Source organism: Equus quagga, chromosome 4 (genome assembly GCF_021613505.1).
Source record: "Equus quagga isolate Etosha38 chromosome 4, UCLA_HA_Equagga_1.0, whole genome shotgun sequence".
NCBI classification, from domain to species: Eukaryota; Metazoa; Chordata; class Mammalia; order Perissodactyla; family Equidae; genus Equus; species Equus quagga.
The window spans coordinates 40,539,878-40,564,789 of record NC_060270.1 but is presented as its reverse complement, the minus strand read 5'-3'; the positions used below and the strand labels follow the sequence as shown (position 1 = coordinate 40,564,789).

General features: G+C 36.3%; 2 protein-coding genes and 1 non-coding gene across 5 annotated transcripts in view; 2 read left to right on the top strand and 1 right to left on the bottom strand.

The window, feature by feature from the left end:
- Positions 1 to 1,008: 1,008 nt before the first annotated feature.
- On the top strand, positions 1,009 to 10,609 carry TTC14 (tetratricopeptide repeat domain 14). Its single transcript, XM_046659296.1, has 12 exons — positions 1,009 to 1,346; positions 1,824 to 1,948; positions 2,054 to 2,253; positions 3,189 to 3,273; positions 3,437 to 3,566; positions 3,871 to 4,026; positions 4,440 to 4,511; positions 4,919 to 5,038; positions 5,143 to 5,265; positions 7,305 to 7,422; positions 8,369 to 8,478; positions 9,313 to 10,609. Exons 1-12 carry the CDS (start codon positions 1,186 to 1,188, stop codon positions 10,232 to 10,234), a joined length of 2,322 nt encoding a protein of 773 aa, XP_046515252.1. The 5' UTR covers positions 1,009 to 1,185; the 3' UTR covers positions 10,235 to 10,609.
- Positions 10,610 to 13,777: 3,168 nt separating this feature from the next.
- The window catches only part of CCDC39 (coiled-coil domain containing 39), a 41,852-nt gene continuing 30,717 nt past the window's right edge, over positions 13,778 to 24,912 (bottom strand). For 2 of the 3 annotated variants that reach the window (XM_046659711.1, XM_046659714.1), the window contains 7 exons: positions 23,736 to 23,859; positions 18,455 to 18,614; positions 17,935 to 18,041; positions 16,783 to 16,923; positions 16,461 to 16,640; positions 16,220 to 16,305; positions 13,778 to 15,117 (listed from right to left, as the gene is read on the bottom strand). In XM_046659711.1, coding sequence (XP_046515667.1) covers positions 14,961 to 15,117; positions 16,220 to 16,305; positions 16,461 to 16,640; positions 16,783 to 16,923; positions 17,935 to 18,041; positions 18,455 to 18,614; positions 23,736 to 23,859 — 955 coding nt within the window. In that variant the 3' untranslated portion in view covers positions 13,778 to 14,960. The remainder of the gene's footprint in view (positions 15,118 to 16,219; positions 16,306 to 16,460; positions 16,641 to 16,782; positions 16,924 to 17,934; positions 18,042 to 18,454; positions 18,615 to 23,735; positions 23,860 to 24,912) is intronic. The other variant, XM_046659712.1, reaches the window with a different exon arrangement.
- Positions 19,150 to 19,251, top strand: LOC124238784 (U6 spliceosomal RNA). Its single transcript, XR_006888388.1, has one exon. It is a non-coding gene; the product is annotated as a U6 spliceosomal RNA (small nuclear RNA).

Sequence of the window (24,912 nt, the reverse complement as noted above, 5' to 3'; positions counted from 1 at the left end):
ATCGGACAGTGAAGGGCAAACTGATCAAAGACATGTGGCTAGAGAGGGGGCAGAATAAATGCCACCATTTATTTTTGTTCAAGAGGACCATAATAAACTACATATATTTAAGTGGTACAGATTTCAATATATTGAAATAAAACAAAGCCACATTATCTCAAAATTAGAGTAAGTTAGACCCTTCTATATAATAAAAATACTCTCCAGCAACTGTGCCTGTGAAGACTCTAGCCTCTTTCCAGCTGGATGACATTGAGCAATCTACTGAGACTCTCTGGGCCTGTTCCCTCCATCTCTAAAATGAGAGTATAATGAGGGACAGTGTTTAGGTTCTCAAATCAGTATGGAGGAAAAAAAGCCTAAATCAAAAGTACCTTTGAAAATCACTTGAATTACCCATAAGCATAGTATATTGATATTAGTGTGAGCAACACTATATAAATTTTACAGGCACTAAATCTTGAGAAATCACTTGGATAAACTAAAGAAATAAAAATGAATGTATATATGCATATGTCTAGGCATTAAAGTCATTCTGGTTTTAAGTTAACTCTAAAATCACGAACACTGAATGGAGTAGGGATGGAGAACACAACTCCACTGCTTAACAAAAGTCAGCGTCCTTCCTTTCTTCTGCTCTGTAGCCTATCAGAAAATCTCCCAGAGCAGTCGTTTAACGCGGCTATGCCACAGAGGTAGGTGTGATTTATCCAGCGAGTACTTTGAGAGAAGAACCTTTGTAACTCGTTTGGGGCACCGGCACTTAGAAGCACCTCACTAAACAGGAAGATGAATTATTATTTACCCTACATTAGAGCTCGGACCATTTCAATGGAATAATAACACTATGGAAATTTTAATAATGAAAACTTCTCACATACATCACCGCCTCGACACCGCACTAAGTCCTTAACTCAGGAAATGCTTAACCCAGGAAACGCTTAGCCCAATCCTTCCGGCTTCCGTAGTCTCGCTCAATTTCGTGAGACCTAGGCTGAGCTCCGCCGCGCCGTGACTCGGGTGGCTCCGGGACACTTCCGGGAGGCCGCTCTAAGTGTTCGTGATGTAGGTTTCCGGCGGATTCCAGGCTGCTTCTTCAGCCTCCGGGACCACGGGGCTGAAGTAGTGGGCACAGAACGGGGAGGCCAGCAGCCCACCGATCGTTGGGCTCAGTAATCTCTAGCCATGGACCGGGACCTCCTGCGGCAGTCCCTGAATTACCACGGGCCGTCATTGCTGTCCCTGCTCCGGAGCGAACAGCAGGACAATCCGCACTTCCGGAGTCTCCTGGGGTCGGGGGCCGAGCCTGCCCGGGGCCCGCCGCCCCAGCAGCAGTTACAGGGCAGGTAATGGGACGGCGGCGCCGCTGCGAGACGGGGGAGGGGACGCAGCTCGGGGCCTCATTACCGCAGCCCGGCGGCTGAGTTCAGAAGCAGCGGGGCCGCGGCCGTGAGCACGTGAGGACTGCGGCGCCGGTGCGGAGGGCTAGAAGGAGGAGGGTCCGCTCTCCTGGTGTGAGGCAGTGCGGGATGCGGGCTGAACAACTTCTCTGGTACTGCCTAGCGGTGGTGCGGATTCTTTAGCTTAAAACCCCTTGTGCTTTCGTATCTGGAGCTGCGGGCGTCACTTTTTAAGTTTCCCCGCCCTCCACCTAGAGACTGGGGAGTGAAAGAATCCCTGGTTAAAACTTTGTCTCGGAGGATGTACAGTCAGGAGCTTAAAATGGACCTGATCGGGCGATGTGTATAGCCGTGAGCAGGAGCTTGCAATACTGATAGGTTTTGCACATGTACCAGTTTTCATAAATTTTGTTTCTTTTTAAGAAAAGAGAAGAGAGTTGACAACACTGAAATACAAAAATTCATTTCCAAAAAAGCGGATCTGCTTTTTGCACTTTCCTGGAAATCAGATGCTCCCGCAACTTCTGAAGTTAATGAAGACAATGAGGGTGAGTTTAATCTTAAAATCTTTTGATTGCGGTTTGGTTTGACAGCACTTCTGATGAAACAGGACACAAAGCTATTGTTAGTAATTTTGTTAATTATTTTTTCAGATCATTATGCAATCATGCCACCTTTGGAGCAGTTCATGGAGATACCTAGTATGGACCGGAGAGAGTTGTTTTTTCGAGATATTGAGCGTGGTGATATAGTGATTGGACGAATTAGTTCCATTCGGGAGTTTGGGTTTTTCATGGTGTTGATATGTTTAGGCAGTGGCATCATGAGAGACATATCCCACTTAGAAATCACAGTAAGTTACTTTGCAGTTATTTGATTGCTTCTGTTTTTGATAAGGAGTCATCTCAATGCAAGAATTATGTCTTTTTGCATACAGGTATGCTTAAGTGTGTGCTGCTGATGTAATCTTGAGAAATAAGCAGTAATAGACAAAAATTAAGTACCTTTTCTTTTTAAAAAAATTATTAGTGGTGATGGAGTTACTTACACAGTTTCCCCCATTTCTGGTTTTTGGGGTTTTTTTGGTCCCTTTGATTGGCAGGGTTGGGGTCCTTTTTCTAAATGATATCAAAGAGATATCAGTGGATATGGTGAGATCGATTGGTATTCCAGGCTTATTTCTTCTAGCTGCATGTGTCCTTATTTATTTAGTATTGGGCATTATATACTTGGATGTGGATAATTTAGAAACAAATTCCTGTCTCATTTATGTATTTACAATAATTAAATGTAAGTGATTTATACATTATAAACCTGAATTGGAAATAGTGTGTCACTTTAAAAGGTTTAATGTTTACTATTTATCAAGGCAGATAAACAGGGAAGAAAAGCTGAAAGGATCACAGACTGGGTCACAGACATAAACTTTGGAGAATTCACATTTCATTTTCATTGGAATTTTCATACTTTCTTTTATTACTTTTTTTAAGAAGTGCAAAGTATCTTTTTGTTTCATAATCTATACTGAACATTTACCTCCTAAAACATATTGCACATTTCATGAGATTTTACTTTTTGAACTGAACCAGAAAATTCTTTTTATTGTGTTTGGGCACAGAAATTTACTTATAACTAAAATCCTTATTTAAATCTAGACTTTAGGGTATTAGTTGTTTTTTTAATGTTCATGTCAACTGTTAGCTGTTCATACTGAACAACTGTGATAAAAGAAGACACTTCTCACCAAAGAATGGAATGTCTGGTGTTTTAAAATACTTCTCATTGCAGGCTCTTTGTCCATTAAGAGATGTGCCTTCTCACAGTAACCACGGAGATCCTTTGTCATATTACCAAACTGGTGACATCATTCGAGGTGATCAGTTTCATCATATTAATAAAAGTGTAACAGTTGTCAGGTTTTTGTTTTTATTAATTTTGAAAATGTAGTCTAATGAGAATAGTGTTTGGAAAGGTTTATTTTTTTATGTTACTTTGCATTTTCTTGTTAATCAGCTTAGTTTTCTTATTTTTTTAAGCTGGAATCAAGGATATTGACAGATATCATGAAAAGCTTGCAGTATCTCTATATAGCTCATCTCTTCCACCACACCTATCTGGTATTAAATTAGGTGTAATTAGTTCTGAAGAGCTTCCTTTGTACTACAGGTAATTTATCCACATTATTTCAAAAAGTTAGTTGCAAAACAGTTTTTTGACTAAAAAATAGCAAATTTTGTCCAACTTCTGACAACAAAGTAGAATTTTAATTTCTATTTCAAAATATGCTCATTTTATCTTTATAACCCTTAAATTTCTTCAAATTTAGTAAAAGGAACCAAATCATAATATTGCCACACCTTCATGTACAAAAATGTATGAGTATTTAAACTCCATGTGATAATGTTATTTCTTTAATAGAAATGGGACATGCTAATTATGTTAGTTATATTTTTGTGATTTTTTTTTTAAGGAGGAGTGTTGAACTAAATAGCAATTCTTTGGAATCCTATGAAAATATCATGGAGAGTTCTTTGGGATTTGTTAATCCAGGAGTAGTTGAATTCCTTCTAGGAAAACTAGGAATAGATGAATCTAATCCACCATCTTTAATGAGAGGCCTACAAAGGTATAGTAATCAGTATTATTCCATTAAGTAGTGGGGTGAATGGTGCTGAGCTCAAAACCTGCATAACTGAGGGATATATTTGACTGTTCTAAGCATAGTCGCAGCAGTGTGCCAAAGGTTGAATGAACTAAATGATCCCAACTCCTTCTGGAATGGAATCTCTTATAGATGTATACCTTGTGATTAAGTAGAGAAAGATCCAGAAAATTTGTAAGAAGTTTGTGTATATGCTAAAGAAAAATACCGTTTAACAATAATCGTCATTCCTGAGAGATCAAGAATTTTGTTTTGTGGATAGGTTACAAATTTCTTGCTTGGGATTCACATTTTCAGTGTTGAGTTTTTATCTGTCAGAGTGAAGTATATTTACAGAAGAAGTATTTATATGGTTTGACTTTTATTTTCTTTAATAGCAAAAATTTCTCTGAAGACGATTTTGCTTCTGCATTAAGAAAGAAACAGTCTGCATCTTGGGCTTTAAAATGGTATGAAGACTTTGTCTTTCAACAATTGCATTATCTAGTCTAAAAGGTTAGGATAAGGCAAGCATTCTTATGTCATCATCAAGACCAAATTTGTTTATAAATAAATTAAACTTCTCCCATTTTGACATTAGCTGTTCTTTAGGTGTAAACGGTGTTGTGTTGTAAACTTAACACACGTAAGTTTTAGTCAGCATTTTCATTTTTTCCCAAAGGAATTAGTATATTGATACCTGGATTTCATAAATATTTGTTGAAATTATCCAAAGGCACAATACTTCTTAGGTATATTGAGAACATTGAAAGCTAAACATTAGCCAGATTTGATTTGCTTTAAAACTTTATCCATGCTAACATTCTGTTTGGTTGTTCTGTGAAATGTTTGTGATACTTTCCAAATGTCGTCTTAGTGTGAAGATTGGAGTTGATTATTTTAAAGTTGGACGCCACGTGGATGCTATGAATGAATACAATAAGGCTCTGGAAATAGACAAACAAAATGTGGAGGCTTTGGTAGCTCGTGGAGCATTGTAAGTAGATCATGGGTTTTAAGAAATATTTACAAGGTAAATGTGTACAAGATTTATGAAGAGCTCACAAGATAAATTCCTCTAATTTTGTTTTATATCTCTAGATATGCAACAAAAGGAAGTCTGAACAAAGCTATAGAAGATTTTGAGCTTGCACTGGAAAACTGTCCAACTCACAGGAATGCAAGAAAGTACCTCTGCCAGACACTTGTAGAAAGAGGAGGGCAGTAAGTGTCAGATTTTGTTTAATAGTAGAGATTTAATATTCAGCAAGTATAAAACCTTGAACTTAACGTAAGGAAGTAGCATCTTTCACTCACTTAATTATGTTATGACTCTTAGTTTTCAATTTTGGTAAAAATCTGTCTTAAATATAGTCCCCTTAAATTTTGCAGTCCTTTTTTCTTTCCTTAACTATTGAGGTGTTTTTATGATTGGAGGTATTTTAATATTTCAAGTTTATTATTCTGAATATCTCAGTACATAGTAATATAGATGTAAAGATCAAAAAATTAGGTAAGTATTCTTTTTCTGGACATAGACTAGAAGTTTTTAATAGAGAGGAATTTAATTTCTAATCTGTTTCATCATTCTAGGAGTATAATGCCAGAAATATGAATTGAGAGCTCTATAGTTAATTTTGAAGAAGATTTCACTGTTATATTCAGCTTATTGCTCTGCTCTGTCCAGTAGAATCCACAAACTCAGATCAAATGGAAGAGGAAATCATTAAGAACAAACCCTGTAACTTATGTTACTATCCTGAGATGCTGGCATAATACCTGCATAGTAGCTGTATCATAAATAGTTAATGACTAACAGATTAGTCTAATCTATAAAATATTTTGAAGAAACAAAATACTTTGAATATAATTTGGTAACAGCCTGAGTTAATTGTTTAAAAAAAATAGCATCTTTTGCTATTAATTTTTTAAAAATAGAATGTCTCTTTTCTGTTTCATGAATTCCCTTGATCATTCCAGTTTGTATGATCATTCCAGAATTCCTAATTAATAAGACTTTGCAATATTTGTTTTTAACTCATATGAACTTCTGCTTGGGCTCAAGTTATTGGAGCAGCTTTTTACTTTCTCACTAGGTAGAGAGCTAGTACCTATTTAGATGTGGTTGTCTTGTTACCCACGAATTGGTGTCTTAGCTGAGTGAATGGCAACACCACCTATCCAGTTATCTAATCTAGAAATGTTGATTGTCTTTGATCCCTTATTCCCCACATCCAGTCTGACACAAAAATGATCCCGTTGAAGCCATTGGTCTTTTGTTAATTTGTCTTAGAGTAATTACTTTTTTCTTCTTTCTAAAAACTGAAAATATTTTGCAAAATCCTTTCACTGCTCCATATCCAGACTTTCTAATTCTGAATTTTCACAGCAGAGACTTGTGAGCGTCATCCAATAATTACCCTAACTACAGACTGGTTGTGATTCACATGTATGTGTTGGTATTTCCAACTTTAAAGGTGAATTTTCTGGGAAAATTTTTCTGTAGAAAGGGAAATTCTTCATAAACTACTAGGAAGAGCCAGCCTAGGTAGTTCTATGCTAAAGCCCAAGATCATACTAAATTTACAGAGGACATCAGTTGATATGGGTTTTCTCGTGTGTTATACTAAAAGGCCACTGCTGGCCCTATAGTATGGCTTTGGTTACCAGTAATGGATTCCTGTTTGTTTGGGTCTTTTGTTTTTAATTGAGATGTAATTGACATATAACATTAGTTTCAGGTGTACAACATAATGATTTGATATATGTATATATTGCAGCATGATCACCACAATAAGTCTGGTTAAAATCCACCATTACACAGTTACAAATTTTCTTGTTTGTGTGTGATGAGAACATTTAAGATCTACTCTGTTAGCCACTTTCCAATATCTAATACAGTGTTATTAAATATAGTCACCATGCCCTAGATTACATCCCCAGGACTCATTTATCTTATTACTTGGAGTTTGTACTTTTTGACCACCTTCACCTATTTCACCCACTCCCCCACCTCTGCCTCTGGCAACCACCATCTGTTCTCTGTATCTTCGAGTTTGGTTTTTTTGTTTGGTTTTACGTGGTCTTTTTACCAAAGAAATAGCAGTAAAAAGCACATGATTTAGGTAATGTTCAATTTGGAAAATAACTTGCTAAACATAGTTTTTCCCTAGTAAGTTCTCTCATATAAGCACCTGACCTGTATGCATATTTGAGGACTTTTTATTTTTTACAAACAAGCTAAATCTTCCTTTCAAATTTAGGTTAGAAGAAGAAGAAAAGTTTTTAAATGCTGAAAGTTACTATAAGAAAGCTTTGGCTTTGGATGAGACTTTTAAAGATGCAGAGGATGCTTTGCAGAAGCTTCATAAATATATGCAGGTGATTCTTTACTTCCTCTTAGAAACATAGTAATATTTGAAATTAATGCCAAAACTTAACTTTCTTCTAGGGAAAACTATTCTAGATTATTTAGTTAAGATATTATAAAAAGTTTCTTTTTAGATATAGCTTTTTCTAATTGGGTTTGACATTGCTTCATAGCTCTGCTTCTTCTTTTTTATTGGTTAGTACTCAAAAGTAAAAATAGCCCTATGAGAAACATTCCTATTGCCTAAATTTGGTATTTGGTTTCGAGAACTGTCCTTGTAGTGAGCTTTCCTAGTGGTTACAAAATTCACTGTTATTACTGTAATTGAGCTCTAATTATAAAACCCTTTTTGAGAAATACTTTAAACTGTCGTTTCCTGTAATACTGATGATGATGTTTTCTCATGCATTTTCTTCTGAATTGGACCATTGCTGCTGTGTCTGACATCTGGTGCTGCTCATCCCCATCCTCAAACTGGAAAATGGTTTCCTATGTAATTATGCATCCAACTGGGCTGTGCTTTTTTAAAATGGTTTGTATTTGAACATGGTGATTCCCCCCTCAATTCACCTTAATGGAATTTCTTTATCTGAATTTTATTTATAAAATTTGTGTCCTATCTAAATTTTTCAATTTTTTTAAATAATTTTTCGTGTGTTTTATTTTTTCCCTTTGTTGCACTCTGGGTCATGGGTACCAATGCAATGGCTTCCCCTTTTTTCATGGACTACCAACTGCAATATGGTCCTCAATACTGTTCTGGCTATTCAATGATTAATGCCAAACACCTGTATGATTAATTTTTATATGTTAAAAATACTTGTTTAATGCTGGATATATGGTGATTTGGGTATACCACATCTGGTTTCTGGTTGGGGGGTGGTCTTTTGAAAACTGGGTTGTACATATTCTGCTATTTTTAACGTGTGGTTTTTTCCGATATCTGGGTTCAAAAAGAAATCTTTGGAATTAAGAGAAAAACAAGCTGAAAAGGAAGAAAAGCAGAAAACAAAGAAAATAGAAACAAGTGCAGAAAAGTTGCGTAAGCTCTTAAAAGAGGAGAAAAGGTAAACTATAATATTCGGTTAAGTTAATTTTTAACTTAAAAACAACTACTGAGTTGAACCAAAGTGCCATACGGAAGTAAAGTAAGTAAAAAAGAATTTCAAGTCATAATCAGTGATTCTTTGCAAGTATGTGTACCAAAAATTTTTCTATAAAAGAGATTAAGGAAAGTGGAATCTAAGGCTAGAATTCTTAAAAAAAAAAAAAAAAAAAAAAGAATTAACCTGAGAATTAAAATGTATGTATGTTATTTTACTTATCCATATTTTATGGAGAAATGTTACAGAACTAGAGCAGTGATTCTCAACTCGGGGCAGTTTTGTCCCCCAGGGAATATTTTAGTTGTCCTAACTGGTGGAGTGCTACTGGCATCTAGTGGATGGAGGTCAGGAATTCTGTTAAACATCCTACAGTGATGGTATAGGACAGCACCACCACCACCTGCCCTCGCAACAAAGAATTACACAGCTAAAAATGTCAGTAGTGCCGAGGGGGAGAAATTATGCACTAGAGGCAGCCAGATATAAAACTTTAGTTCTCCCCTTCATGGGTTCAGATGGTCTGAAATTTTTAAGGTAATGTTGGAAATGTCACTGTGTCTTTCAGAAATGATGGATTTGCTTATAGTGACAACTGTCTACACAAGTATTTTTCCCCAAACGTCATGCCTGATGGTAAAATTGGATCTTGTAATAACTAAGATTATTATAATTGCTTATCTAAGCCACAGCTTTTATGAAATCTTTGAAGAGAACAAAATAGACCTAAAGTTTTTATGGATAATTAAGAAACATTTTGTGCTTAACATTTCTGATGAGTTAACTACATTTTTTTAGGCTAAAGAAGAAAAGAAGAAAATCAACTTCTTCCTCTTCAAGTGTTTCTTCTGCTGATGAATCAGTTTCTTCTTCATCATCCTCTTCCTCTTCTGGCCACAAAAGGCATAAGAAACGTAAGAGGAACCGTTCAGAGTCTTCTCGAAGTTCCAAAAGGCATTCAGCTAAGGCATCCTCTAATCAGATAGATCAGAATAGGAAAGATGAGTACTTCCCAGTTCCACCCAATACTTCAGCATCTTTTCTTAACCAAAAACAAGAAGTGGAAAAATTACTGGAAAAGCAGGATAGGTTACCATATCAAAAGAAACAGGTAAAAGAGAAAGATAGATGCCCTCTCTCTTCATCTTCAGTTGAAATTCCGGATGATTTTGGAGGTAGGTCTGAAGATCCAAGAGATTTTTATGATAGCTGTAAAACTCAGGCAGGTAGTAGCAAAACAGAAAAGCCTTATAAATCAGAAAGACATTTTTCCAGTAGAAGAGATTCCTCAGATTCCTTCTGTAGGAATTCAGAGGACAAGGTGAAAATTTATGGTTATAGGAGATTTGAAAAAGACATAGAGGGAAGAAAAGAGCACTCTAGAAGGTGGGAACCAGGTTCCTTGAGGTATTCCACTTCACCAGCAAGCTCAGACTACTCTTGGAAGTCAGTTGAAAAATACAAAAAGTACGCTTACTCTGGATCACGTGATTTCAGTAGACATGAGCAAAGACATCAGTTAAATAAAAATCAAGGAGAATATGAAAGAGAGGATAATTATGAGGAGGATATTAAAAAAGAGGTTCCAGAAGAAGATGGACTGAATATCAAAGAGCAATCAGAAAGCGGAGTTAAAAAAAATTTACCTCAAAATTTAGTCAATATATTTAATCAGATAGCTGCATTTGAGAAAGAAAAGGGAAATAAGCCAAAAAATTAACATGCCAAGGGAATTAGCACCATTATACTAAAGGCTGTTAATGAAAGTTTTGGGTCTTTTAGTCATAACAGTCCAGCGCAGAGATCTCTGCTCCTAAAGTTATTTTATTTGTAGAGATTGCAGAAAGCAGATGCTTTTCAGCTATTCTTAAAGTATATTTGTTTCAGTGGTAGGTTCCCTTTTCACTGCTTGATTTTTAGGCTTTTCATGTGTATGTTTATGTACAGTATTTCTACTCTGATGATTTAAACTTCTTCACCTAAAGATGAATCTCCAAGTATTGTTTCTTCATTGTATTATGGTGTATGAGAATTCCTTGGGTCCACCTCATCCTGCTCTTTGAGAGAGAATTAAATTTGTGCTTTGAACACCTGAGTCATTTTCATCAAAAATTATTTCCTTCTTTTTTCTGTTAAATTAAAAGCCCTCAGCTTTTGAAAGAGATATATTTAAATGTTCCTTAAGTTCCATTTATAGTCATCATTTGTTTATTAAATTTTTTGCATAACTTTTATTTTAAAATGGTAGATAGATATCTGTCATGTTTAATTGGCCTGATTTAATTAAAAATGGTTTGTATACTAGCTTAGGGAGTACCTTAGAAATAAAGCCATGAAAGTTGAATAGGGGTCCATTTTGCTTTTTTCTCCCTTTTTTCTCCTAACTATTGCTAGCAGTATACCCCTAAGAAATTTCTTAAATATTGGCAAGACCCTTGGAGACTACATTCCAGACAAGAAAAGATCAGAATAGAAAAGAATTCTTTTAGCAAAAACAGCATGGGCAAGAGAAGCACTCTATAAATCAGGTTCTCCTCTAAAGGAAAGAAAATTAGAGAGCTGTCCTAGAGTTGTGAGTATCCAGTTGGGAAGGCACTGGGTATGTTTTTTTGTGTTTTTTTTTTTTTAAAGATTTTATTTTTCCTTTTTCTCTCAAAGCCCCGCAGTACATAGTTGTGTATTTTTAGTTGTAGGTCCTTCTAGCCGTGGCATGTGGGATGGCGCCTCAGCATGGCCTGATGAGCAGTGCCATGTCCGTGCCCAGGAGTCGAACTGGCGAAACCCTGGGTGAACTTAACCACTAGGCCATGGGGCTGGCCCCTGGGCATGTTTTTAAACAGCCTAGAGCTGGCCCGCATTTTGCCTTCTTAACACCTCCTCTCCCCTGATGCCTCCTTTCTCAGGGTGTGAATTTAAAAAAAAAAAAAAAAAAAGACTAGGCCAACAGAGCCTGATTTTACTCAGAATAAATTCCAGCAACTGGAGCTGAAAAGGAAGGGACTTGGATGGTAAAGATCCTCCCAAAATTACTGAAAACAGTATATAGATAAAGACAGGAGTCATAGGTGTGGAATTTATAATGGTCTTTAGAATCTTTCCAATTTAAGATTCTAGACAGTGTAAATGACAATGGGGCTTTAATACTATCACTCATGATGATGCTGGATGTGTGGGTTGTGGGGGGGTAGGTGAGTATCCACTTAGAATGTTCTGAGTGAGAGATAATGATAGAGGAAGAAGACACTTTTTAGTCCTTGTTCTGTTCTTGCCAAGAGTGAAATACCAAAACTTCAAGCATAATTAAGTATGTACTATTTGTGACCTTCAGACTTCAGTGATGAGAGCCTAATGAAAAAGCTAAAATTTGTTTTGCAGTGAAACAGAAACTGGTCAAAAACAGTAAGTAATAGCAATAGAAATAGGTCAGTCACTCAGGCATTAGTCTTTGCACCAAGAGACTTACCTTAAAAGAGAGCCCAGTTCTTTGTATTAACAGCCTTCGTGTCATCCCTACATAGTCTCCATAGTGGTATTTTTTTTTTTTTTAAGATTTTATTTTTTCCTTTTTCTCCCCAAAGCCCCCGGTACATAGTTGTATATTCTTCGTTGTGGGTTCTTCTAGTTGTGGTATGTGGGACGCTGCCTCAGCGTGGTTTGATGAGCAGTGCCATGTCCGCGCCCAGGATTCGAACCAGCGAAACACTGGGCCGCCTGCAGCGGAGCGCGCGAACTTAACCACTTGGCCACGGGGCCAGCCCCTCCATAGTGGTATTTTTAAAGAGTGAAAACTCTGTTGACATAGCCCTTGATCTTTAGGAATTCCTAGTATGGCTTCAGAATTTTACCTACACTGTTTTATTTAATAAATTCTCTTTGAGCATCATTATCAACCAGCACTAATTTTGTAAAGTGTCTTTGTGGTTTAATGTTACATTTAGGCACAAAAAAATTAGGATAGTACCTTATACAACAGCCTGCCAGAATTTAGAAATTCCATCTTCTCTAGAGCTCCTTTCCTGGCACATAGTAAACTTAAGCAGAGTACACAAACCAATTTCTAAGCATGTGTTCAGGAAACCCATCACCACAAAAGAATATTACTAGAGATTTACTTGTCAAGAATGCCTTCAAGGGGCCAGCCTGGTAGCATAGTGGTTAAGTTCACATGTTCTGGATCCCGGGTGCGGACCTGCACACTGCTTATCAAGCCGTGCTTTGGCAGGCGTCCCACATATAAAATAGAGGAAGATGGGCATGGATGTTAACTCAGGGCCAATCTTCTTCAGCAAAAAGGGGGATTGGCGGTGGATGTTAGCTCAGGGCTAATCTTCCTTTAAAAAAAAAAAGAAAGCCTAGTGCTACCTTCAGAATTTCTTTCCTTAACATCATGCTGTCTATAAACGTACATACCCAGGCTATGTCTTTGTTTCCATAAGTAGGTGACTTTCTAACACAGCAGGTGGGTGTTAACTCCAGATTTGTGGATAATGGAAAAATGGAATTGATTCCTTGTCTCACCATTTAGCATTATTACATTGAAGTTAGAACTGTTCTTTCTTTAAGAGTTAAATGTAGACATATGCTAGCCTGAGAACGTAACCATTCCACAAATATTGTGGTAGGCTTTGTGTGGTGACTTAATAATGGGTAGAAGTTATTGTGCAATTCCTGTATGTCAGGTCCTGTGCATTTTGTATATATTATCTGATTATTTCAGTAAGTTTGTGATGCAGGTAACTGCTACTGTCTCTATATTATGAATGAGGAAAAGCATAGAGAAGTAACTTTCCCAAGATTACAGAGCTAACAACACAATCCCTGCCTTCGCAGAACACAGTATTTAATAATATTTCAAGTTCCAAGTAGTTTACAAAGTAATATAGGGCGAAGAATAAGAACTTTGGTGAAAATACAAAGTAACCGTGAGATTAATCAGTTGTTAGATCTTAAATAAATCCCATGCATAGGAACAGTATTTTACCCAAAAATTGTATTATCCATCTTTTTTACCCATCTTACTCATTGGACTTGGCTATGCTTTTTGCTGGTCTTTCTAAAAATAATAATAAAATATTCAAATAATGATCAGGAGAAACATTTACTACCCCTACTGCGTTTCAGAAGGAACTGCAGGAGCCAGCCCAGTGGCGCAGCAGTTAAGTGCGCACGTTCCGCTTTGGCAGCCTGGGGTTCACCAGTTCAGATCCCAGGTATGGACGTGGCACCACTTGTCAAGCCAGGCTGTGGCAGGCGTCCCACACAGAAAGGAGAGGAAGATGGCACGGATGTTAGCTCAGGGCCAGTCTTCCTCAGCAAAAAGAGGAGGAGTGGCGGCAGATGTTAGCTCAGGGCTAATCTTCCTCAAAAAAAAAAGGAACTGCAAATGATAGTTCTAAACAATGACAACTGTCATAATTTTCTTTCCAAGGTTTGAAGAAAACACTACTCATCTAAGTACATAGATTCTAATACCTTTATTTGAAAACCAGTTTTATAACATAATCGTACTCCACACTATTCCAAGAGTTTAAGTGTTGGGCACATGTTACAATAAAGTTTAACTGAGATAACTAATTTAAATCTGGTAGTTTACTTACACTGTATATTTCTAGAATTCCTATTGCAAATCAAATCACACGTAGCTTTCTTTAAATTATTAAATAAGAAAATCTTAAAAAGACATTCTTTATGCTTGGTTGTCCATCTTGAGAGCAAAATCTTTATGTGACTTCTTTCAAGATCAGAGTGAAGTAATTCCTAGAAATTTAAGCTGCATTTTTATGGATATACAGTGTTTCTCTCCTATCAGTTTTCTTGGTGGGGAGGTAGGTAATGCTATTTTTTGGTTAAAAATTTTAATTATACCAAAAGAAGAAACTAATAGATTTCTCCCCCCAAAACTCTGGGAAATAGGTTTCTTTGAATAAAGAAAACCTAATGTCGGGATCTTCTAAGGTAAATGAGAGTTTTAGTAGTGTTAGAAACTCTTTATAGTATGATGAATCTTTAGAAATTTCTTGAAAGATTCTGTTATATTAGAAATGGATGTAGTGTCATGGCTAGCATGAAATAATGAAGCAAACTATTTTTCAATGTAACAGCCATCAAAATAACAGTGAAAGCATTTTCCCTGTACTTGTATAACATGTAGCCTTAAGAATCTGGTATTACTGCTTTCCTTCTATGTAAAGAAAACAGGAAAGACACTAAAAAAATTAAACCTTTCTTTAGCAAAGGACCAAAATTGCTTGACTTTTTTTTAAACTATCAGCTTTTACATTTTCCACTGGATAAAACTTTTGTCTGGTCATTGTATATTTCTAACACAATTTCAGCCTCTGTATCATTATACAGTACCCAAAAGCACAGAGTGGGATTTACTATTTTAAAAGTGTGAGATTTTTGTCTTTGTGTTTACACCTTGTTCAAAAGAAAGATTAAAATGTTTATTTGCTGCTCATTTTGCTTTTACCATTACTGGAGCTACTGCTAGCACTAGTTGGCCTAGCAGAGCTGCCCATCAGTGAAGTGGAGGTTGGGAAGTTCAGCTCTAATACTTTAATTGAAGCCTGAGAAGCAGAAGTACTTGTACTCCTAGATGACCTAGAAGAAAAAAACAGCATTATTACAATTTAATTAAAAATTTATATTTTAGGAGAGACTCCCCTCATTAAAAGTAAAACATACCAAAATCCCACAAGTAACTAAAGAGATCAAAAAGTACATCTATTCATAGTGCTAATAAATTTTAAAAACATGATCATTAATAATATCAAGAAATTAGTTTATAAAAAGGAAAAGAAAGGTAATAAACATGAGAGTTTCAAACCAGTAAAATAGTTCAATATTTTTCTATATGAGAAAAATGTTTTCAACTATAATCAATTTAGAGATGGAATCCTTAAGCATAAAAGGTAACAAAAAGAAGAGGGGCATGGGAATTTGGGTGCTGGCAAGAGTGATTAAAACGATAGGTTATGTAACTTAAGCCAAAGAGAAGAAAGCGAGAGGCCTGTTGACAGGGGTCATTTGAAAAGTGTAACTAGCCATACAATTCTAAAATGCTAAGTTTTAAAAATATATTTTAGGAAAGTACAGGGATGTACCTGGATGCTCAACAAGTTTACATAGAAACTTTTTTTTTTACTTAAACACTATCTTTTCCGACATCCCTTTTTCTTTCTGAAATCTGTACATAGACTAATGAAAAATAAGTGGCTGCTGAATGATCTATCTGATGATAAGATTCTGGATAAAACTAAACTGCAGAATAAATAATTTCCTTTTAGCAAAATGAAGCAGCATAAATAAAATCCTCACTAAAAATTTTACCATGTGGTTTTAATCATAAAAATCATACTTCATATGTCTACAAATGTAACTTGCCCTTTTATGGTTTAAAAAATTCTCCCCCTACTCAGAGTTGGCCATGCTAGATGTAACCTCCAAGATCTCCCTGTGGTTATCCTACTGAAATAGCTGGTAGTCACGAAGCACTCTGTGCCCTTATAGAAATGGTGATACCAGATAGAAGTGGGAGGGGCCTTGCTCTGCTGGCGGTTTTCTGCACATGTGACTGACTTGCGAAGGTGGGTAAGAATGAGGAGAGCACTGGCAGATCAACAGCTGTGGCGATAAGGAAGTGGCTGGCTTCCCTTAAGATAGAAGCTGTGAGAGTTAGGTGGTTTTATAACCTTCCACTTACCTTGCTGATAACAGTGAAGTCTGTGAAGGAGACCTGGAACTCTGACGACTGCCTTTAGTACTCGCTGCAGGCAGCTCTAAACCATTCTGGAGGAATATTCAAGAGCGATCGTTAGTATCACTACATTTTAGAAGAATAATATTTTTAATTAGATTTCACTTTATGATGAATGTCGTAAGTTTCTTACTTTCATGAAATGCTTAAGAAATATTTGTATTTAACTAGAAGGTACTCTCATTACCTGTTGAAAGTATGTTTGAAGGATAATACGGATCTCAGCATTTTGTTCTGTGACATCAACTAACATTTCATCAATGATCTTGTGAAACTGTTTCACTTCACGAAGATTGATGTCTTGTTCTTCCAGTGTTTCATCCTTTGTGTCTTTGAAACGACGTATTTCCTTGGTGAGTTTTGCACACTGTTGGTCAATGGTAGTCAATTATTATTTAAACCTATTATCCAGAACTTAATTTTTTTAATGGACAAAGGAGGATTTGGGTTTACCATTTGGAACTCCAAAAAATGTAAATATGACATCAGTTTTTAAAAGACACCAATACCTGTTTAGTTACTCTCTCTAATTTTGGCTTCTGCTCCTCAGTTTCTCTCCTTAGTTGAAATGAATAAGCCTGCTTCTCTGATAATTTTTCTTTGATGTTATTTGTTAAATGTTCTATAACTTCTAAAGTATTTTCCATGCTCTGCAGAAAATGATGTATTAACATACTTAACGGTTAGAATCAAAAATAACATAACTTGCCATATGTCAAGTATTCATTTAATTTTAATTCATTTATTTTTGTATATAATATTTTATTGGTAGATAAGTATAATGGTTTTATGGATCAAAATTAAAATCCATAATTTTATGGATTATGGTTTAATCCATAAAGCCAAAAGTATAGCAGTTTTATGGATTAAGTTTTATAAATAATTCCACGAGGAAGTATTTTTATGTGGTATTTGGGGGGAAATAAGCAATTCAAAGACTATTGAAAGCATTTCACAATTCATATCATCTGTTGTTCTACTTTATTAGCCAAAAAAAACCACCTCTGTTTTTATATGGAGCCTGCTTACCATATACATTGTTTCCTGTTTCAGCAATGTGCTTTAGTAACTACTTTCTACTGGATTATTTTTATCCTTCAAACTTTTTTAAGGTGATCTTTAAAGGATTAAATGAAATAAAAGTTCGTTAAGTAAAAGTTAGTAGATAGATCATAATTAGCTAGCTAAGATTCATCAACTTATTAACAGGTAATTGTTAGGGGTCCATCCTGTGCTTGCACTGGGACTTTTTTTCTTTTTAAGATTTTATTTTTTTCCTTTTTCTCCCCAAAGCCCCCCGGTACATAGTTGTATATTCTCCGTTGTGGGTCCTTCTAGTTGTGGCATGTGGGACACTGCCTCAGCGTGGTTTGATGAGCAGTGCCATGTCCGCGCCCAGGATTCGAACCAACGAAACACTGGGCCACCTGCGGCGGAGCGCGCGAACCCAACCACTCGGCCACGGGGCCGGCCCCTGCACTGGGATTTTTAATTAATTTATTTAATACTCTGAACACTTATTTTTTTCTCATTTAAATGAAATTTATCTCTTAGTATCTACTTCTCTAAAACATTGTCTCCTTTGTACAAGATAACAAAGTATAGTGATAATAATGATTAACTTTTACTAAGGGCTTATTACTAAAGCCTGTAGAATTTACCTGGATATCTTCCTGTAGTTCTCTGATTTGTCTTTGTTTGTATCTGTATTTTTCATCAGCAGCTCTTTTTTGTTCTTCCAGGTGGATTTTTAGCTCATATTCATCACCTAGAATTTAGAGAACTTTTAGTCTAAATTTCTAACATGCTGTGTAGAAAGCAGTTTTAAAGTTTTACATATGTTAAACTTCTAACATTTTTTGTTTTGAAAGGTTAATAAATTCCTTATGTCTCCTTGTTGAAAAACAGTATGGGCATGTGGTCATTTTTGTTTTGTCAACATAGAGCAGGCAATGGGTTGCTGTTTTCTTCAGATTTGAAATTAATTCCCTAGAGAAGTGATATGCCATATCACTAGAACACTAGAATAATGAAAATAACACTTAGCACTTACTAAAGGGGGAGGGGGTATGGTTAGTTTTCCTGACTCAAACATGGTACATTTTTGTTTTCCATGTCTCAGTGTTCTTTTTAAAATAACTGTACAGCATAATTAAAAAAAATTTCATAACTCCTACATACTAGATGGAGTCACTTTTTTAAAGGATTGTTTGTAATTGTTGTTGCAACTGTTGAGCACTTGCAAGGTGTTTTCTAGAGCATAGATTTCTTTTTCAGCTTTGTTGATCTTAGCATCCAAACTGTCACCTTCCCTTTGAAGTTCTTCCTTTTCTTGAGCAGCCTATGAAATACAGAATAGAACTGATTGAGTAAAAGTATTACCTTGGGGGAGAATGTCTCTTTTCAGGGCAGGAAATATTTAACTCACAACAATACTAATTTGCCTTGAGCCTACGTGCAGCACCAAGCATTTATTTACTGCACTTGATTTAGAGCAGAAGACCACATCCTCAAGGCCTTCAAAATACAGCACATAGGATACAAAACCGTGATGGAAATGTAGTAACTAACCAAGCTTACATTAAAACTCTCCAACAAAAATTACCAAAAAGTTAAGCAGGTATAAACTTTACTGGGAAGAGAAACAGGGTTAACTAGAAGGAGGTTTCAAACTATAGGTTAAATAAGAAGAATGTATGTTTCTGGCTTGAAAGGCTTAGAAACACCCGCATTTTAAATCTTAGAAGTAAAAGAGGTGAGCAAGCTACACCGAGGAAAGTGAATGCTTATCATTCCCAACCCAGTTATGTGTGTCTTATTAGAAATAGGATTTCAACATCTTTGAGCAGTTAAGTGATGTTAAAATTAGAAAGAATACTCACTTCAGTAGTACATGCTGCAGTTGGAACCATATAGAGAAGATTTGCATGGCACTTGGGCAAAATGACATGCAAATTTGTGAAGTGTTACATATTTTTAAAAGCAAAAATACTGCATGATTCCACTTACGTGAGGTATCGAGAGTAGTCAAATTTGCAGAGCTGGAAAGTAGAATGGAGGTTGCCAGGGGTTAGGGAGAGAGGGAAATGGGAGCTATTGTTTAATGGGCACAGATTCAGTTTTGAAAGATGAAAAAAGCTTTGGAGACGGATGTTAGTGTTGGTTGCACAACATTGTGAATGTACTTAATACCACTGAACTGTACATTTTAAAATAGTTAAAATGGCTAATTTTATATATATTTCACCACATTTTTAAAATAATTTTTAAAAATTGAAGATAATCATGATAAATGTGGCTGGAAAAGTGATGTCTATAAATTGCTGAAAACCAAAACTTCCACAGTGAGAGGACATACTAAGTGACTTTTTCCAGCTTAATTCTGTCACTGTACTAGTATCTCTAGAGTTGTACCCAAACAGTTCCAAAGAACTTCTCCAATTAAGGGTTGACAAGGATAGCATGCATCTAATAATTTTATTTGTTAATTTATTCACTTCCTAGGTATGTGTATTTAAGCTAGAATGTGGTCATTGGAAAGGTTTTATTGGTAATATTTCTTAACATTTTCACTGTTTTTTGTTTTATTATGCTTCAAAATATGTTATACATGTTTTTATAGCAAATAGTACATAATAAAAAATAAAGATTTAGCAAAAAAAAGTTCTTAGATAAATTACATCTAATTCCTTTAAATTGAGTCTAGAATTAGCAGCCATTTATTTTGAAACATAGTGTAGTGGAAGAAAGAGCTAAAATAAATCAAAACAGCTAGATTTTAGTTGTGGAGTTGAGTAACATTAAATAATTCACTTCCCTTCCCCGAGTTCAGTTTCTTTATTTGTCAAATGAAGGGGTTGAATTTGTTCATTTATACAAATTCCTGATCTAATTCCACATATGCCTTAAATTTCTAAAACTCTAAAGTCCCACTTGTCTCTAAATCAGAGATTATATAATGTATACTTATTACCCGGGATTAGAAAAGCTAATATTTGGAAGAAATTTTTATTTATACCTTTCTGTCAACATTTTAAAGCATTTTCTCGTAATTTCATTGGAAACATTAAATTGTGGTCAGAATTGGACTATTTCCAAATAAAGAGGAACTTGGAAATGAGATTTGAAAAATGCCAGACCCTCATTGGTTACTGATCATATTTTTCAGTCTGGCTCTTAAGAGTGAGATACTAGAAGATACTAGGGTGAGTGAAAGGACAAACAAAACTATGTATACCCCATAGACACGAGGCTACTGCAGGACCAAAAACGAGGGCTATGAGTGATTGTTTCTCCCAAAAAAGATATGTTAAAGTCCTAACCCCCAGCACGTCAGAATGTGACCTTACTTGGAAATAGGGTCTTTGCAGATGTAGTCGAGTTACAATGAAGGCATTAGGGCAGGGCTTAAACAAACATGGGAAATTTGGACACAGACACATTCCCAGAGGGGAGACTGAAGAGACACAGGGACAATGTCATGTGAAGATGATGGCAGAGATCATGGTGATGTTTCCATAAGCCAGGGAACACCAAAGATTGCCAGCAAACCACCAGAAGCTGGGAGAGAGGCATAGAACAGAGTCTCCCTCAGCCCTCAGAAGGAACCCGCCTGCCGACACCTTCGTCTTGGACTTCCACCCTCTAAACCAGGAGACAATACCTCTCTGTAGTTTAAGCTACCTAGCTTGTGGTAGTTTGTTACAGCAGCCCTAGCAAATTCATACAAGGGGTCAACAAACTTTGTATGTAAAGGACAAGACAGTAAATATTGTAGTCTTGATGGGCCATTCAGACTCTGTCAAAACTACTCATCCTTATTACTACTGATATTGTAGGATGAAGGCAGCCATACACAATATATAAATAAATGATTTATGTATTATATGTTCCAGTACTTATTTACAAAGCAGCAATGGACAGCTTTTGGTCCAGGGTCCATAGTTTGCTTACCCCTGAAATACAACATGCAGAAGGGAGGACAGTGGTTAGCACTGTGACCAAATTCCTCTTCCCCAGTGCTATAAACATACATACATGTGCCCATCAGGAAAGATCACCTTTGGGAGGAATGTAAAGGATATAAGGAAGGGAAAGAATCTTGAATTGACTAAATTTACGCACTAAGTCTACCACATTCAAAACAGAAGTGACGGTTAACTTCTAATTGGCAAGTTTAAGCTTTTCCCAGCAGTGAAGCTGCTGAAGTATTATTTTCAAAACGTTAAAAATTATTCTCATACAAATATAAAATGAACATGTGCCAAAAATTTCATTCAACTCAAGGAATCAGTAAGACGTTTAGACAAGTTCAGAGGAATTGGACAGATTTTATATATGTACACAGTCAGAAATGCTGAAATAAATTTGCATATGGATATGAAACTAGTTAATATCTTTTATGGCAATAAAATATAATGCTTGTGTTATCTTTCCTACAGAATGTAAGTCAGTTGTATTTCTACTGGCCAAAATTCCTTTACATTGTTATGGACAAGAATCATATGCATTACTATCAGTTTTCTACAATTTAACATCTATCCCTACAGAGTTTGTAAAATAGGTTAGTCAACAGAAAATCAGTCAAAAGTGTGCACTCCTATAGAATCAGATAATCCTTAGAAAATGCCAAGTCTGGTGTCACCACGCCCTGGCATTACTTCACACCCACAGACTGCTTTTGACCATTTTCAGGTCATGGGTAATTTTTCTCAACATAAGCCAGACTGAGTTTAGCTGTAAAGTAAGTTTCATTTTTACACATTTGGCACATGTGGAGTATTATGAGTAAAACGTTTAAATATGCTGTGCAATGAACAATGGGAATAACTGGCAAGCTGTGGACCCTGGAAAAGATGGAAAGTGAAGTGTGGCATCAGGAAACTGACAAAGGTAACTGATAGCCTTCATTCATATTCATTATACTGATATTTATCCAGCACCTTCTCTGTAAACAGAAGGAATACTCTTCTTCATAAAATTTGCCTGTTTTCCTAGGATAACAATAACAATAATGATGGCTAATATTTATTGAGGGCTCATTTTGTTCCAGGTACTGTTTTAAGGGCTTTACATATATTTTCTCATTTACGCCTCACAACAAAAGTAAGAATATTATCCTCATTTTGCAAGTTAGAAAACTAAATTTAACTATTTAAAACCAAATTGTTAAATAACTTATTCAAGGTCACCTACCTAGTCAGTGATAGAACCAAGATATGGACAAAGGCACTTTAACACCGCCAGTACTTTTGGGTAACTTATCACAGCCCTTGTTGGTAGAGAAACTTAACTGGAATTGTAACATCTACCTTCTTCCCAACACTTACAGTAGAACCTACTCTTCACCCCTTGGGAAACTTTAAAACTTGAGGAAAGTCCTGTTAAGATTGGGCAGCAGCCTGAGGTACTATAGACTGATGAGTTTCAAGAAGGATCTGAGAGCTGGGACTCATTTCTCATATAGGTTAGGTGGAGTTTCCTAAGCCAAGGTGGCAGGCAAGCACACTTAGTATTAAGTGTTAGGGGTAGCCTCAAAGAAGGGCTCCAGAAGGAAACTTGGAAGATTAAGTCAGAGGGGAGGGAGCACCCACAAGGGCCATCCCTAAAGGTGTGAACTGGGAGATCTTCCCACTCCTATCTATCTATGATACAGGAAAAGTGAGTTGTTACAATTTCCATTCCTTCTTTATGGTATTTTGAGTAACTTCCCAGACCTCTCTGTAAAGGAAATCACACCTGTTCAGGGTATTTTCTACACGGGAAAGATGACTATAGCAGTACTCAGCAAGGGAACTGTATCCAATTCCTGATGACTTCTGAATTTCCCCTGTGGGTCACTACATAAAGATAACCATGAGACGGCAAACAACACTCAAATATTTGAACAGAGCAGATTCACCTGATCTGTTGTCTCCCATCTAATATGAAGACAAAGGAACAGCCCTCTTCCTCTCTGGATATCTGCCATACCAGGACTGCAGTGGTAAATTGGAGTGTAAGATTTCAGAGGTGGTATGGCTCCAGGTGATGATAAGGTCTAGGGTGTGCCCATATGAGTAGGTGGCTATAGCGAAGTCAAGCTTTGAGCCTGAGGTGCTGAACAGGTTGTCACATACATGCTAAGACACTCAGATAGTAGATCTTACTGAGATTATGAATCTTGAATAAAGGAGGGGAATTGACATGACACAAATGATAGCAAAAAAAAAGAAAAAAAAGTCAAACAGTGGTCCAGACCTCTCTTTGACTTCATGGACTGGAGGTGTATAAAACTAATGGCACTTCTGTACCTCCATCTAGCAACTAATGTTTCCTGGCTCTAATTAAGTGCAATAGCTACTAGAGTGATGAAATTTGAAACTTCGTGGCAAAAAAAAAAAAAAAAAAAATGCAATTTTAGTTAAGAAGAGTTAACAAAGGATACTTCATTCTATCACAACTGTAAATCAATTAAGATTACCTTTATTACATAATAGGCCTGTGTTTTCTCCTCTTCTCCTTCAGGAGGCAGCATAACAACAGTAAGAATTTCATATCTATTCTTCAGCTTATCAATTTTACTTAGCCGCTCATGAAACTCAGCACTAATATGGAAAGAAAAAGAAAAACTCAACACTGAAAACCAAACAACATACTTTTTTTAAAAGGATTATAGTGTTTTTATAGAAGACATTTGTATTGGGTTACTACTGAACTCAAACAGGTTAAATATGTTCTCACTTTTCAATTTTATAATTCAGTGTGAAGGGTCTCAGATTTCACCCTATTTGAAAGGTAACAAGTTAGCCTGCCACAGTTTCATGGATACTGACAAAAGGGACAAGATTCCCGGCTCAGAGAAAAAGGACTTTATCACTCATGGCAAACCAAGTAGCATGAGCTTCCTGTTTGCATTGGTTCCCCTTGCTCCCGAAGTTTCATGCAAGTGAGGAGTGGTTCAAATGGATGCTGCAAACACAGGCTTACGTCACAGCTCAGGAACCTCAAGCTTAGGTAATCCAAATATTTTATAAAGGGAAGAAAACAAACACACCTAACTTTTGCTCCAGAGAGAGATACTACTTCTAGCTTCCAAGGCTGTTCACTATCTAAACATCTTTTAAAAGATAGTCCAATGCAAACCAAAACCACACTAAGATCACCTCGCACTCATTAGCATGGCTACTATCAAAAAACAAACAAACAAAAGTATTGGTGATGATGTGGAAAAATTGGAACCCTTATGCACTGTTGGTGGGACTGTAAAATAGTGCAACTGCCGTGGAAAACAGTATAGTGGTTCCTTAAAAAATTGAAAATAGAACTACCATATGATCGAGCAATCCCACCTCTGGGTATATAGCCGAAAGAACTGAAAGCAGGTTCTCGAAGAGATATCAGCACACCAAAGTTGATAGCAGCATTATTCACAATAGCCAAGGGGTGGAAGAAACCTAAATGTCCATGGACAGATGAATGGCTAAACAAAATGTGGTATATACACACTATGGAATATTATTCAGTCTTAAAAGTAAATTCACATGCCTCAGGGATGAAGCTTGAGGACACTGTGCTAAGTGAAATAAGCCAGTCACAAAAAACCAAATACTATATGATTCTACTTATATGGGGTCTCTAAAGTAGTCAAATTCATACAA

Bases quoted from the DNA above. Each gene is read 5' to 3' on its own strand.
- TTC14 (XM_046659296.1), top strand. From the start codon at position 1,186: ATGGACCGGGACCTCCTGCGGCAGTCCCTGAATTACCACGGGCCGTCA. The intron at 5,039-5,142 runs GTAAGTAGATCA...TTATATCTCTAG, and splicing joins TTGGTAGCTCGTGGAGCATT to ATATGCAACAAAAGGAAGTC. The intron at 7,423-8,368 runs GTGATTCTTTAC...GGGTTCAAAAAG, and splicing joins AGCTTCATAAATATATGCAG to AAATCTTTGGAATTAAGAGA.